Source organism: Bidens hawaiensis, unplaced genomic scaffold (genome assembly GCF_021521415.1).
Source record: "Bidens hawaiensis isolate Kalapana, Puna unplaced genomic scaffold, B.hawaiensis_p1.1 tig00046820_1, whole genome shotgun sequence".
Lineage (NCBI taxonomy): Eukaryota > Viridiplantae > Streptophyta > Magnoliopsida > Asterales > Asteraceae > Bidens > Bidens hawaiensis.
In genome coordinates, this window is record NW_027498360.1 from 45498 (window position 1) to 63136 (window position 17639).

The 17639-nt window shown below is 39.0% G+C and overlaps 1 protein-coding gene across 1 annotated transcript; it reads right to left on the reverse strand.

The window, feature by feature from the left end:
* Nucleotides 1-4963: 4963 nt before the first annotated feature.
* Nucleotides 4964-5866, reverse strand: LOC143596642 (uncharacterized). Its single transcript, XM_077075363.1, has one exon. It carries the CDS (start codon nt 5864-5866, stop codon nt 4964-4966), a length of 903 nt encoding a protein of 300 aa, XP_076931478.1.
* Nucleotides 5867-17639: the final 11773 nt, after the last annotated feature.

Genomic DNA, 17639 nt, shown 5'->3' on the forward strand with positions numbered 1-17639 from the left:
GATATCCCGAATGGTGAGGTTAATGGGTTTATATAAGGCAAAACCTAGTTTTTATCGGTTTCAGAACGGTTCGCATCACGCGAAGTGGCCATGGGCTTCATCTTCGTGTCGCGCGAAGGACAAAATAGTCGGGCTCTGAAAGTTACAACTTCACGTAGCGCGAAGTTACATGTCCAGCATCTTCGCGTCGCGCGAAGATGCTAATCACAAAAATAATTATTTTCTTCTCTTTACTTTCTCGTGATGCGTGCACTTCCAATCTCTCACTTCTAAATCTTCATTCTAAGATCGTAAATATCCTCGATAAGCTCCATAACTTCCAAGTCCCTGAAAACACATAACAACACTTGAAGTACCAATGTTCGTTCATTTATTCATCTAAAACTAACTAATTAATATATAAAACTAACTAACTTTTACCTAACCATCACATCCCCACACTTATCGTTTTTCGTCCAGAAAAACACTTTGCAATGGAATCAGAAGCAGAAAATATTTTCAAAAGACTTTTTAAATTATTTTAATTAAGCACAAAGAACACAAAAACTGCGATTGCCGATATTGTTGTCCACTTAAACCCATGCCTCAATACTAACTGGGAAAAATAAGGCGTGAATGTTTTATTAGTTCATATGATTAAAATGGAACCCACACCTCAATGCCCTGAAGCCGCCTTACCATGCTTCATTATAGTTTTACCGAACCAGACCATCTCAACTTGACTTAAACCTTAAAATTAGACAATCAAAATTTTGCACATTTGTACAATTTTTAAGCCCATATGTAACAGCTAAGACAATCTTGGATATTTTTATCGAACCAAAAACTAAACTTACGCATCAAAGTCTACCAGAATGGCCATTAGATACGATTAAGATGCAATTTAGTAACTAACTAGCAAATAGCCGCCAATATATGACATACCCCCGTTATCAAGCAATACCCCAAAGTCCATCACCATAGGGAGTAGGCACAAATTCATCTGTAGGGATTACATATGACGTGTCCCGTGTGGTCTGTTTCTTAATGGTAATTAAACACAAGTACGGGGACCCCATAAGACTAAAAGCGTGGATGATCAAGTCAGTAGTGAATTTGTACTTTTAAAGGACTTTTTGTGATCATGTTTAATGACTTATGAATTGGCAGATATACTGCGGGTTTGCTTTTTTGAAGCTTTTTAATATACATAATTCCGCTTAGGAATTACGCATACCCAGATGATAAACCGCATACAAAACCATGGTCTCCGAATCCCGGAGCATCACATCAATACAAGATTTAAGGCTATAAAACCATACGCCTATGAAGTGTTAACCATTGAAACTAGCAATACTTTTTATATATGTTTATATCACAAGCCATCTAGCATACTCTAACATTAAGTCTATCCAAGCATTGTACAATAACTATTCATATTTTAAAATTTATTTTTGGTGATCAAATCTAATAAAAGGCTTGAGTATAGCTAATCTTTCATTCAAGTCCTTACACAGACTTAGCTAAACAAACAAAACCCTGAAGGTGTTTTCCACTAAAAATCAAGCATTTAAAGTTCAATTAAGTCTACAACCAAACCAACCTTTCATTCTTAAGGCTGAGCCTACCGACACATCCCAAATTAAGTGTATTCCCATTTTTATTATCTCATATATATAATAATTTTGAAAAATAATCCCCGATTTTTCTATCATTTTCCATTATTTTGCAAAACATTGTCCTCAATGTTTAAAATTGAACAAATAAAAACAGGGACGGGGTTAAAATTCACTTTGATAATTTTAAAATCTCGGGCCTAATGTGATGATGGTTATTTATTATACAATTACACAATTACACTTTTAACAAAAAAAAACTAATAAAACAAATAAGGTTTATGAAAACGAAATCACCTGATAGAAAATATAACTCTCATGTGCAACTCTCGTGCCCTCGGTGAAATTACCTCTTCATCTCTCAAAATAAAATCTACAAATTCTCAAACATGTAGAAGCACGCTTCTCACAAGTGTTAAAAATATAGGTCTTTTAAACATTTGCAAAAACCATTCATTTTAAATTACCAACCAATCTTAATTAAATTCATAACCAAATTTGTTAAACTAGTAAAAATGTTAAAAGACCTAACTCACTTTCGTAGGAATCACGATTGCACTTAGCATATGCAACAAGCCCTTTAAACCCCCCGGTAGCCCGGGTGGATGAGTATGGTCTCGTGAGTGTTTTAGTGAACTGCACCCACAAAGTTTAAATACAAACTTTACCAGCAACCACCCATAAAAATAAGTCCCTTTAAGTAACCCAACCGAACCGCCCATACTACCAATAAGCAGAATAATAATAATAGCAGTACAACTCATAAAGAAAATAAAAACATAAAAGAAAAATGAAAATAGGACCCAAAATATCGGTTGGTATGACTGCTGCCATTAACACCTACTGCTCCTCTCCAGAATCCTCCTCCTCATTATTTTCAGCTCCACCAGTTCCAGAACCTCCAACACCTGCATCATAAAAACCACTCGTGCCATACTGTCCATAACCCGTATATCCAGCAGCCGACACATTACCACCCATATCACTAAAGCCACCAGTGGCTGGCAGTGCTGGCTGTAATGAATCCGGTAACGTGATGCTCCAATGATCGAACATAGTCCTAAAATATCCTCGTGACTCATCCCTATACTCTCGAAACTTATCCCGGTACCCATGCAACTCATCCCTCATCTGTAACTGCTACTCAAACATGTAATCTACTCATCCCTCATCTGTAACTAGGCTGTCGTCTCTGACGTGGCAGGGCAGGTAGCCTCTCCACACGCTGCCTCCTCGAACTACCTGCTGCTCTCACATCCGCCATCTGTGGTGGATCATCATAAGTAACCATGCCTGCTTTCTGGGCATTATCAAGGGTAACAACATCATTGTCTGGTCCTTCCTCAAAATACTCGACCAGATAACGTCCAAACACACCCAAATAGTTAGCAATCTGCGTGATAATGGACCCCAATGCCAACCGAGTCACGGTCGAACCCGCTCTACGACCTCCCCGAGCCAAAGAACCCCCGAATACTCTCCCTATACTCGGGACCAACAACCTCATCCTCCCCATACAAATCGGCTACCATAGCAAAACGGGGCGCCGTGAATTGGAATAATTGCCTCCCCAAAGCAAAACTTACAGCATGTGGCTCTTCGAAATCCCTATTATTGTGTCGAAACGTAGAGTAAAACTCGTAGACCAACTCCACATATTGCTTGTCCTCAAATCTCTGAATATCGGCCCAACGTCCCGGTAGGTAACCAGTAACTCTCATATCTTGCCCAATTGAGTTCAACACATCCCAGTCAAATGTAAGATGCCTCAATAACCACATGTCACGAATTTGCTCAAACACCTCACTTTCCGGAGTACCGGGGAAATCGTGAAATGATGTGATCCTCCACATCTCCCCCCTGTGATATCCTCAACTGCAGCACCAAAAACCTCTATCTCATTGACTGCATATCTAATAAAGGTTCGCATGTACTGCTGAGACGCGTAATCAAATGTCTACTGTTGCTTTGACCTCTTCCTCGACATCTGCAAATAAATATATCAAATATGTCTATGTTGGAGTTACTACGAGTGACAACCGTATAGCATTTTGGTCGCGATTATCCCCAATAATGAAAAACTACAACTAAAAATAACCTACATTATATATTAACTAATAAGAAAAAATATTTTTTGATTTTTTTTAAATCACAACCGCAAAACAACATAAACGAAATAAACAATTTCCTCAAACCGCACGTGCAAAGACAGAACATGTCATTTTCAAAAAAAAAAAATCATACCTAACAACTTTAAAACCCAAAAAACACCTTTAAACCCACATGGTCTCACCAAACCGACACACATACTTGTTAAATGTTCAAACCTTTTCACAACACTTTGCCGGAAAAAAATTTCGATTACCCAAAAACTAACAATATCACCAACATGTATCAACAACCGGGCCTCAAACAGAAACTAATTCGAAAACTTTTGTCAAACTTTTCCAAAAAAATCCGATCCGACATCTCGCTGGAAAATATTCTGGTACCCCAAAAACTTTGAAAAACATAATCATTCTTCAAAAACACATCTAGTTTTACCAAATTGCGGCCAAACTTCAACAATCTGGTAAACCCAACCCGATAAAACAGACATCAAATACCCACTAAATCAAGAAAACCCATTTATTTCGAACAAATAGACACTCAATTACATGCATTCCATAACCCCAAACAATCATCATAACATAGGCAAACCGATTTCAAACGAAATTAACGACATACCTTTCAATCAGAGTGGCGGCTGATGACAGTGGTGACGGGTGAGGGGCGGCCAGATTTTTATAAGTGGATAGGGTTAGAGATAAGGATTGTGTGGTGAAAGTGAAAGGAAATTCGGTTTTTATTATTTTTTCGTCAGATCTGAGCATCTTCGCGCTGCGCGAAGAGGTCAGACATGCAACTTCGCGTCGCGTGAAGTTGCAGTTGACTTTGACCATTTGACTTTCAATTTTGACTTTGATCATTGACTTCCATCATCTTCGCATCGCGCAAAGATGCAAGATAAGCAATTTCACGCCGCGCGAAGTTGCATTTTCACAGATATTTTTTACGATTTTCGGTGTTTTAAAATTATCTATCTTTTACGTTTCTTGAGCTGTTTTCCCCCGTCACCAACTTCGGTCGCCAAATACCAATCACTACGTACCTGAGGCTCCCTCTAGCTACGCATGTGCTTACCAATTCTCCACAATGGCGATCGACTTGTCGCTTCCCCACACTCGATTCTTGCTCTAAACTGCACGATTTAAAGAAAACACTTAGCTAACTAGACTCAATATACAAAGAATACAACTTACAAATGCTGGATTGCCTCCCGGTTAGCGCTAAATTGAATGTCTACAGCTCGACATCCCTTGGTTTCTTCAATCAACCGAATATATCGGCTTGTCTGCCAAGAAGAAAAACTCCGACTCATGTATATCTTTGTTCAAATCTACATCTTCCAAATAAGGCTTCAAACGATGGCCATTCACCACTTGCCTTAGATGATCAACAAAATCTTTGATCTCAACCTCACCATACTTTCCAACCCTCTTGACTTGATAAGGTCCCATCCACTCTCTCTTCAATTTGCCCGGGAAAAGCTTCAACCTTGAATTAAACAACCACACTCGTTGTCCCTCTTCGAACGTCTTTCTTCTTAGCTTGGCATCGTGAACTCTCTTCATCTTATCTTTATAAGCGGATGCGCATTCATACGCCTCGTCTTTCAACTCTTCCAACTCACAGATATTCAACTTCCTTTGTTTACCTGCACACTCATAATCTAGGTTAATATTCTTAACCCTCCATAAAGCACGATGAGCTAGCTCAACAGGTAACTGACACCCTTTTCTGTAAACCAGCCGATAAGGGGTGGTTCCAACAGGCGTTTTATAAGCGGTACGGTAAGCCCATAAAGCATCGTTAAGTTTATTCGACCAATCTTTCCTATCGGGCCTTACCGTCTTTTGTAAAATTTCTTTGATTTGCCTATTGGAAACCTCCACTTGCCCACTTGTTTGAGGGTGATATGGAGTAGCAATACGGTGGTTTACGCCATACCGTTTAAGTAGTTTTTCAAAATTGAAAATTTTAAAATGTGAACCCCCATCACTAATGATAATGCGGGGGACACCATAACGTGAAAAAATATTAGACTGGACAAACTTACAAACAACGGTATGGTCATTCGTCTTAGTGGCGATTGCTTCTACCCATTTAGACACATAATCGACCGCCATCAAGATATAAAGATTACCAAAAGAATTAGGGAATGGGCCCATGAAATCAATCCCCCAAACATCAAAGATGTCGACAACGAGGATTGGTTGCATGGGTATCTCGTCCCTCTTTGAAATACCCCCCATATGTTGGCATCTAACACAATTCTTCCCAAAAGCTGCTGCGTCTTTAAAGATGGGAGGCCAATAAAATCCACACGCCAGCACGCGATGTTCTGTCTTCTGGCCACTAAAATGGCCTCCAAAAGCTGATGAATGCGTATGATGCAAGACACTCCGAATCTCTTCCTCCGGTATGCACCGCCTCATCACTTGGTCTACCCAACTTTGAACAAGTCCAGATCTTCACACACATAGTACTTCACCTGCGTGAGGAAGTGCTTCTTCTTCTTCCTCGACCAAAACTCAGGAATGGTATCTGCAACAAGAAAATAATAATGTCAGCATACCATGGCAAAGTTGAAACAGAGAACAATTGCTTATCCGGAAAAGACTCATTAATGCCCCTCTCGTCTTTCTCCTCCTCTTCTTGTCCCACAAGTCTCGACAAATGATCCGCTACCACATTCTCACATCCTTTCTTGTTGCGGATCTCCACATCAAACTCTTTGAGCAGTAAAATCAACCTGATCAAGCGCGGCTTCGCATCCTTCTTCTCCATCAAGTACTTGACTGTGCTGCGATCTAAAAAATCAATAACCTTGCTCCACCAAATGTAAGATCAAAACTTATCAATTGCATACACTACCACAAGGAACTCCTTTTCCGTAGTGGTGAAATTAATTTGAGCATCGAAAAGTGTTTTGCTCACGTAGTATATGTCAACGGGCTTCTTATCCACCCGTTGACCCAACACGACCCCGACCGCTAATCACTTGTGTCACACATAATCTCAAATGGAAATGACCAACCAGGTGACAACAAGATCAGGGCTTCAACCAATTTGTTTTTTAATACATTAAAAGCCTTAAGACATTCTTCGTTAAAAAAAATGGCACATCTTTCAAAAGCAAATTACACAACGGTTTAGATATGACACTAAAATTCTTAATGAACCGTCGGTAAAAACCGACATGACCCAAAAATGCCCTTATCCCTTTTATATTAGTAGGCGGTGGAAAATTAGATATGACTTGGATTTTCACCCGGTCAACCTCAATCCCTCTACTTGAGATGACATGTCCCAAAACCGTCCCTTATTGAACCATAAAGTGGCTCTTTTCCCAACTTAAGACCAAATTCGTTTCCACACATCTTTTTAAAATTTTAGTTAATTTAGTTAAACAATTTTCAAAAGATGACCCAAAAATCAAAAAATCATCCATAAAAATCTCAAGTGAATCACTGACTATATCTGAAAAGATACTCGTCATACACCATTGAAAGGTGGTCAGGGCATTACACAAACCGAAAGGCATTCGCCTAAATGCGAAAGTGTCGTATGGACACGTGAAGGTGGTCTTATGTTAGTCATCGGGGTGAATAGCAATCTGATTGTACCCTGAATAGCCATCTAGAAAGAATTAACATTTCTGACCTACAAGTTTCTCGATGATTTGGTCAATGAACGGCAAGGGAAAATGGTCCTTAGATGCTGCCGCATTCAACATTCTGTAATCCACACAAATCCGCCATCCGATTACCGGTCGGGTGGCGATTTCCTCACCTTGCTCGTTACGGGTTATCTGAATACCCGCCTTCTTCGGAACCATTTGCGTTGGACTTACCCACGTGCTATCTAAGATCGGGATGATGATGCCTGCATCCAACCACTTCAAAACTTCTTTCTTCACTACCTCCTTCATATTTGGATTCAACCTTCTTTGTGCATCGTGAGCGGGTTTTGCCTCGGGATCGGTGATGATCTTATGCATGACAATGGATGGGCTGATCCCCCTCAAATCTGCTATCGTCCAACCAATCACAACCTAATGCTCTCTCAAGACTTCCCCTAACGCCATTTCTTGATCCTCTTCCAAATTTGCGGCGATGATGGCCGGTAAAGTCTCTCCTTCCCCCAAGAACACATATTTAAGGCGTCTCGGGAGCTCTTTCAACTCAACAGCTGGCAGACTCTCCAACGATGGTCTCAGCTTCGAATCAATAGTATCGGGCAACCTCTCTACCTGTTGAGACCATGGCGGTTTCCCAATACTCGTAGCATATAGACCACTGCTTTTTCCTCTTCTTGCAATTGTAATGCGTATTTAACTGTTTCCCTGCAACAAATAGCACACTCCTCTGTGGCATCTTCCTCACTGTCGTGAGGGTTCAACCCATCAATGACTTCAGCCACGAAGAATTCGTCACTCACCAAAGGGTTAGACATGCTTAAAAACACATTAAGCCGAAGATTCTTATTACCAAAAGCCATGTCCACTACCTCAGTTCTACAGTTTATTAAAGCATTTGCGATGGCCAAAAAGGGCCGACCGAGAATCATGTTAGGTTGCCGTTTCGGGTCAACTGTCACGTAATCTAGAACCAGGAAGTCAACCGGGTAATATAAATCTTCTATCATCACAATCACATCGGTCATGATTCCCCTAGGAAGCTTGAGTATCAAATCGGCCAACACCACGGTGGTGTCGGCTTTTTAAGGGGACCAAAGTCATAATGGTCATTCAAGCTTCCCGGGAGAATACTCACCCAGGCTCCAAGATCTAACAATGCCCTAATCATTTTAAAATCGCCCAATTGAATGGGTATAATTGGCATTCCCGGATCCTGTAGCTTGGGTGGGAGGATACCTATCAAAACCGAACTCACATTTTCAGTTAAATCAACTTGTTTGGGCAACTTGTGAGTTCGTTTTTGAGTGCACAAGTCTTTCAAATATTTATCATATGCACGGACTTGTTTAATTGCATCTATGAGGGGTAGATTGATTTTTACTTGTCTGAATATTTCCCACATTTCCTCCTGCTGTGGTCCCCTCTTTCTAATTGCATAAATGCTCGCTGACTGTAAAGATAAGAACCACTGCTTTGCTAGATCTTTAAGACTGAACTGAAAAATAACTAGCTTGACTTCATCGGCAGTGAACCCTTGGCTTGAGATGGTGGCACAAGTAGCATTAAACTCGCTCAAGTGCAAGTACGGCTCTTCAGATGCTTTCCTATGAAAAGTAGGCATCCCGGTTAGGTTACTTTGTCTTACCGGGATAACAATGGGAAGCGGGTTCGTGGCCACTTGTGGAATGAAGTAACTTTGAACTCCCCGATGGGTGGTGGAACAAATGCCCTCAGGACCCCATCGTCAAACTCATACTCGGGAAATTGTGGCTTGGGAATCTCTTGTCTTCTTTGGGCTCGGCGATTTCTCGGTGGTTGAATGGGCTAGGGTGTTCGGTTTCGGTGGGGGGGGGGGGTTGTTGTTGTCGCCTTCTATAATACCTACCCCCTTGAGCATCTTCCATCTCTTTTTAATCCTCAAACTCATCGAACAACCTACGCCGATGAGTTATCCTTTCATATTCATACTCGAACCGATTGTGTGGCGGTTTAGACCTTATGGACCGATCATCCCTCATCTGGTATTGTCTCTGAGCTCTACGGTTTTGGTTTTGGTTAATATGTTTATTAAGTGGTGGGTTTGGTGGGGTTAATGGTGGTAAGTCATGGAGTGGAGGGTTTTGTGGAATGTGTTGTGGAATGGGATGTTCTTGAAGAGGTGGTGGGTTAAGATTGTCGGGCTGAAACACAGGTGGGATTGGGTATGGGTTATTCTCCTGGTGATTCATGTATTCTTCTTTTGGCCTCGAGGATTCATGTTTCCTTTGATTTGCTCGGGTTCCTCTCGCAGCTTTCTCAATCTCTGGATCAAACTGTAACACCCCCTTGTCTCGGGAAAATCTCGTATGCATCAACCTGGTAGATTAACTGCACACACCAAACAAGCACACTCTGCGTAAAATCAACGAAGAAATGAAAATAGACAAAAAATTAAACTAAATTATGCTAATTTAAACTAAACTAAACTAGCACTATGCGAGGAGAGTCCCCGGCAGCGACGCCATTTTGACGTAGGCTGTCGCGGTCTACTCAAGCAATCAATTTTAAAGACTTAAATACCTATAAACTAGTACGGGTAGGTAAGGTCATCTCTACAGGAACTCAAGGAAAATGCTAATTTAATCTTACTAAATTAATTATTAACTAAAGCGGACAGACGATGTCAAGTGGTTTTTAGAAAAAAGATTTAATTAAAACTAAATGATTACTTAAAAAGACTTTGTAAACAATATTAATAAAAAGCATTCATTCTAGGTTCAGGTAATGTGCTATTCAACTTAATCCCAAATTTACTTGTCTTGATTGCGCAGTAATTACTAGACCTATTAGTTTGATTGTGATGACAAACGATACACTAACCGAATTGTTGACACAATTGAACTCGATCTAAACAATTACCAATTTATGTTATGAAAACCAATTGAATTGCAATAACCGATGATTACTAGTTCAATGACACAAGAGCCTAACCCTAAATGTTGATGAACACAACCAAACAAGTTATGCAACAATTAATAATCAACAACACAATTGTTTAAACAACCAAGCAATAATTGAACATGATAAAACTAAAAAAGTAGATCAAGTTTTTAAACATTAAGCATAATAAATCTGGTCTTAATGAGAATTGCATAAAACCTTAACCTAGAATGAACACAAGAGTTTAGCCAAGCATCGACATATTATTCAAAATACTTATATTTAATGAACATGCAAACCCGAGACAAACCAGAAGCCTTGGAATGGTAGAAAATCGCCCTAAACAGCCTCTTTTGCCTCTGGAAGTCGTGATATCCCGAATGGTGAGGTTAATGAGTTTATATAAGGCAAAAACTAGATTTTTTCAGTTTTAAATCGGTTCGCATCGAGCGAAGTCGCCATGGTTTTCATCTTCGCGTCGCGCGAAGGACAAAATAGTTAGGCTCTGAAAGTTACAACTTCACGTAGCGTGAAGTTACATGTCCAGCATCTTCGCATCACGCGAAGATGTAAAATAAAAAAAGTAATTATTTTCTTCTCTTTACTATCTCGTGATGCGTGTAGTTCCAATCTCTCACTTCTAAATCTTCATTCCAAGCTCGTAAATATCCTCGATAAGCTCCATAACTTCCAAGTCCCTGAAAACACATAACAACACTTGAAGTACCAATGTTGCTTATTTATTCATCTAAAATTAACTAATTAATATATAAAACTAACTAACTTTTACCCAACCACCAATCATCTTCTGCATGAAACTAGATACGATATTAGGTTCTTCAAGCCACAGGTGCCGAAACGTAAGCGTATTGACGAGATTGATCCTCGCACCGGCTGGAGAAAGTTAGTATTGGAGGTCAAGCCGCCAAAGACAATGAAGAGGGCACCAATGAAGATCTTCCCTCAGAGTCTATTCACCACGTTCAACTGATGGTATTATGTTAACAGGACGGGTGAAGCGGATATTGTATTGGATACTGGGTCAAACACGAGGTTTATCCGTGTTATTGATCCGATGTGGCTCGTTCACTTATCGGAGTCTATATAATGACGCATTATTCTACAATCAGATCCGATTTGCTAACGTAAGTGACTACGATATGGCGATGCAGTTTCAGAGCGTTGTTCTTGTTTGTTATGCATTCAAGATCCACAGTTGCAATGACTAGAATACCAAGATGTTCCAGCGTTAAAGTATAAAGAGCTCGAGATGAGTGGGAGTTTGTTGATGCATGGTTTGAGTGTCTCGGTATTTATCCATTATTATATTAGGTTTTAATAATGTAAGGGCATTTTGGTAAAAAGCCCATTCACTCCATTACGAGACCATTCGTTACCTCGTAGCGATTATGTCATATTTGTTCTAATGTAAGTCACATTCGTTAACATAGATTAACGAATGGGACATACGAATGTGGGGCCATTCGTATTATAATGTATAACGAATGTGTTAAGACATTCGTCTTATGATTAATGTAACGAATGACACCGTACGTTAAGGTATTAACTTAACGAATGGATCATCCCTATATATACTCTATTTTATGTTAATGTAAACAAGTCTTTTGAGAAATAGTTTGTGCACTGTTACTCTGTCCATTTGCTCTCACAAAACATACACAAACACACAGTAAAGTAATCACTCGTTCTAATCGTATTAACACAATGAACTGCACGACGTTGTTAGAGCATAATGTCTATTGCTAGGGTCTTAGAGGTGTTAGATATGATTGTATAGAGCTTAAAATGTCAAAGGTATGAATTGTAGTCAACGCATAAGTCAAGTACCGCATAAGTTATGCGGCGCATAACTTATGCGCCGTATATCTTATACGGGCTTGATGCTTTACATGTTGTTTCATATAAATAGGGGACTTATGCATTGATATGTAGACTTTTGGTCAATGTTAGAGAGAGAGAGTAGAGAGAGAAAGTTGCCAAAGAGTCATATCAAGTAATCTTTCAAGTTATCAATGAATATGTACTTAATGTTTACTTGTTTGTGTTCATTCTTAATGGATTCCACTGTCACACCCCGACTAGCACAATGCGGAAGCGTAAAACGGGAATGTAACAGACACCTCTGGTATCAACACATTGTTTATAAAGAAACATCACAAACTAATTATAAGACCCCGAATCCCGGGAATCCTACAGTTGGTAATCACATCCATAATTTCACAAAAATTTAAAACCCAACAATACTTTGTATTTAAAACAAGTTCAGAGTAAATAACAGTGGAAAAAGTGTAAATATTTAAAAATCCCAAATACGGGTACAAGTGTCTAAAAATCAAATATAAATAAAATATCTGTTTTATTTGAAATCCTCCACCAGAAATGCCTTCAACCTTCCGAGTAGTCTCCAGCATGTCCAAGCGGTAGCATCCACTTCTTAATCTGAAAGTCAATCTAACATACATACAAAGTCAGCTTGAGCTGAGTGAGTTCAAGTTTTCATAAACGACATTCATTAAAAATTTAAATTCCGTAAGTATGAAATATAGTGGAAAATCATGAGACCATAAAATCATAAATAGCCTTTCTTAACCAAATCATAAGTGAATAAAACATTAAACATTTTTTCACATAGCACGGGCCTCCTCACCCCGGGTCTTCCCCGAGTAATATATTTGACCCGGCCGCGGTTTAACAAAACCGTTAAAATCATGCAACACGAGCCTCCTCACCCCGGGTTATCCCCAAGTAATATATTTGACTCGGTCACAGTTTAATAAAACAAAATCACGCAACACGAGCATCCTCACCCCGGGTCATCCCCAAGTAATATATTTGACTCGGTCGCGGTTTAACATCCAAACACGTGATACGGGCCTCCTCACCCCGGGTCTTCCCCGAGTAATATATTTGACCCAACCACGGTTCATAATACGGCGGGCCTCCTCACCCCGGGTCTTCCCCAAGTAATATATTTGACCAAGCAGCGTCAATAATAACATTCAGGGCCGAGAAAACGTACAACCAAAACACGTAACATTCAGCGCATGCAAACACAAAGTAGGCATACGCAACATTCAGTAGTCGAGACGATTACAAACATTCAGGGTCGAGAAACGTACAACCCAAACACGTAACATTCGGTGCATGCAACACAAGGTAGGCATGCGCAACATTCAGTAGTCGAGACGACTACAAACATTCAGGGTCGAGCAAACGTACAACCCAAACACGTAACATTCGGCGCATGCAACACAAGGTAGGCATACCCAACATTCAGTAGTCGAGACGACTACAACATTCGCCAAATATTGGCCATTCTAAATATATATAAATATATATATACATACATATTCTATAACATTCCAAGAGTTTAAATATCAAAACGGGATTATAAAACATTCCAAGAGTTTAAATATAAAAACGAGATTATAAGACATTCCAAGAGTTTAAATATAAAAATGGGATTATAAAACATTCCAAGAGTTTAAATATAAAAACGGGATTTTAAAACATTCCTAGAGTTTAATTATAAAAACGGGATTATAAAACATTCCAAGAGTCTAAAATATAATACGGGATACGAACAGTTAGGCCATCATCAACACTAAGTATTCATACTTAGACATCTATATACATCCATATATTTATATCTCTATAAATATCATCCAAATAATAACATCAGGGTCGAGCACACGTACAACCTAAACACGTAACATCTCATCCAAGTAATAACATCAGGGTCGAGCACACGTACAACCCAAACACGTAACATCAGTACATGCAAACACAAAGTAGGCATACACACATCAGTAAGCCTACATTCATCATTCTTAGTCACTAGGAACTAAATATCATTACACAATCGTAGGCTATAAGGTAACACATCCTCATACGTACATACATACCTCCATATACACATACATATATAATCCTACATACATATATGTATACATATATATACATATATATATATATATATATATATATATATATATATCATCCCATACGGGAACTAAGTAGATAGGTCTACTCATATTCAATTACTACCAAGTCTACTAACGTCCTCGAGTCTAGACCATCAATAGTGTATGTAACCATAAGGACACAAGACCATGAACGAGTCTAAAATATCCTAAGGCATATAAAATAATTCAAATATAGCTTTCAAAATGCACCATCACGAGTGGGACCATGTAAAACTATTCAAATCATTGTAACGAGTATAATCATTTAATATTGTATTTCGGTGTGTATGCTAGCCCAAAACGTAAAAGAGTAAAAAGGGCATCATGAACTCACCTGAATCAATCGAACACCTGCAACGAGCTGGGAAATCCCTAAGTGCACAATCACAAGCAAGGGCCTGTCAATTATACACAACGCGTTACTAAACTAGACCGAAGAACACTCTTGCCTAATGGGCCACCCAAGGCCCAACACTTGGCCCAAGGCCCAACAACTTGGCCCAAGGCCCAACACTTGGCCCAAGGTCCAACAACTTGGCCCAAGGCCCAAAGATAGTCAAATCGGGTCGAATGCGCGTGCAATAAACTTTAAAACCATTTATTAACGAACCAGCCCCGAATGGACCAAATTCCATTTTAAGTCTTTTCATTCATCAAGATTATGTCACCCGAGTTGATTGGGTTGAAGGTTCCTTTTTACAACTCTTACTTTAACGTTTAAACGAAAATTCGCGCACCGCCGACTCGATTGACGAAGCACTAACCCTAACAGCCCCGTGCATCAAAATATAATTTTCCCACAGCCCTTAAACCCCCTAGGGCTGTACAAACTGATTCGGTTGGTCATCTAACCGATTAACGCATCAAACTCAACAATTCTAGACAACCGAACATAACAATCACACTTCAACTAGTTGATTAACTTAACGAACACCTAAGAACATGATCTTTGAGTATGATATACGGGACATACCTAGGAAGATTGTGGTGCAAAAACTCACTTCAAACATCCCCGACAAGAACACAATTGAACATCCACCGGTTAAGCCTAAAACGAACTTTTCGATCAATAACGAGTAAAACGTGTAGATTTTAGCATGCGAAGATGCATTTAATTACATAGGGTAACCTTTGAAATAAATTATTAAATTTTTACCAGACTTTAATAAATGTCTTAGGTTTATAAAAATATTTTTATTATATTTTTCTATTGGACACAAAAATCATAAAAATTCTTCCAACACAGAAAAATATGTGAAGCTATTTCAGCGCGCAACAAAATGGTTTTATTTTTATAAAATTCATTACCAAACCAAAATAAACGATTCCAATTGGGTTTGGTTCCTAACTCAAAACACTAACTTCCAAAAGTGTAACCAACCAATTTGGACTTGTTGAAAAAAGGTTATGACGTCGGGAAGACAGACCAGAATCCATCATCCCGCATCAGCTTTGTCACTCGATTTTATAAATTCATAAAAAGTATTCAAATCTCGTCCAAAAATTACGTATTATACCTTTCTGGAAACTAGACTCAAAGTAGAACATCATGGAATCGGGAATCGATCAAAAACAGTGGATTAACATCGCGTTACAGACCCTACAATAAACATATACGAATCTGTCAGCAAGCTGTTATCATCAAAACTCAATCTTAACGACCAATAAACGCGTTAATATGATCAATTAAGGTGTAAAAGACATGGGGAATCATAAAACCGACCTTGAATTGAAGTTTGGCAATTGGAATTGGCTACAAAAAAAAAACGAGTCCCCATGGACTGCTCTCTACTCCGATCGGCCAAGGAAGAGGGAGGCTAGGGTTTTTTTTGATGTTATGATAAAATAGTTACACTCTAGCCCTTCAAACTTGTACAATGTAATAACTTCGATGAAAGGTTAAATAATTTAACTTACGAGAATGACAAGGAGGTCCCTGAAGAATGCCAACTCAATCCCGAAAGATAAACAAACTCTACAAATGTCTCATGCCGATAAACGAAAATGTCGGTTGCTACATACTAATCTAACGCTTTAAGTCATAAGAGGCGATGTTTTGAGAAAAAGGATGGATAGACAGACTTTTAAAATGTATTACAAGGCTCTAAATTAGAAAGATGAAGCCCTGGCTTTTTGACCAACATTTGTAAACGATCGAGCCGATTAACGAAATTTACGGGCGTTACACTAATTTACAATATATTACAATATTGTTCTATCATTGTTTTACAGACTAGGCGATACAAACAAAACTAGTTCGTTAACCATATGGTCTTACTACTAACGCCCTTGCTTCTATTCACATAGCATCAACCACACATCTTGGGCAAGTAACAGATCACCAAATCATTCCGATTTAGGTACACCTGAAAAGTAGTTTAAAACGGGTCAACTACTAGAGTTGGTGAGTTTCACGAGTTTCAAGAAAACAGTATTGAGTATTCACAAGTTAACACTTGTAATCATGAAATAAGTATGTATGTATGTAAATGATGTAATTATGCTAAGCTACAGCGAAGCCTTGACTGTATGTGCTGCGTGCATCCATTTCCCACGCTCAATCAACCACTGTGGCCCCTTTCCGCCCATAACATGCCCCAAGTAGCTATGTCTAACACTACATAAGCGTGTTGTATAATTATGGTCATGTGCAAACGGGGTAAAGTCTCAGCAATACATGCCGGCTCCGTTTGGGTTTGTCAAACCAATAGTACTATTCACAAGCCACCGGCTCGAAGTTAATCACTGTGTTAGTGGGAACTTTCGTGTGTTAGCACTTAGATAATTCACATCAATACATGTTTCAGGTATGTATATGTAATCAAACATGCTTTTCATCCCAAAAGTTCGTAAAACTGTTTAAAGAGTGGGGTCATGAAACTCACAGTTCGTGGTTTGTTTGGTCTACTATCAGTAGTTCCTATAATCAATACTATAATAATATTAATATTTTAATATTATTATAATCTCAATTCTAAACTGGGCTGTATAACTAATCTGAGTGTAGCTGGAATGCCCAGAAAGTGGCAATAGGCTTAGGTTGTGATGTTGTTCAATGTCTAATACTTAAAACTGAACCTGGCTCAGATTCCGTTTACCCGGGCGGGCCAAGTTGTTCGTTTACGCGTTCAGAAAATAGTTATGGGAAAATAAGCTTGGGTAAATGTATTGGTTAATAAAATGATTAAGTTATAAAGAAGGATCACATACTGGGGTCCTGGATTAGCCACGGGGCCCGTTTCCGTTTATTCAGTTTGATTTGAGAAGAAACGCGCACAATCCACCCGGATTGTCCAGGTTTCTCATAGAAAAGTTCGGTAATAAATTCCCCAAATATTCGGTAATAAATTCACCAAATATTCTCGGATGGTCGAAAAATTACCAAATTTAAACAGG

Coding starts and splice junctions, on each gene's coding strand:
- LOC143596642 (XM_077075363.1), bottom strand. CDS start 5,866: ATGGGCCCATTCCCTAATTCTTTTGGTAATCTTTATATCTTGATGGCG.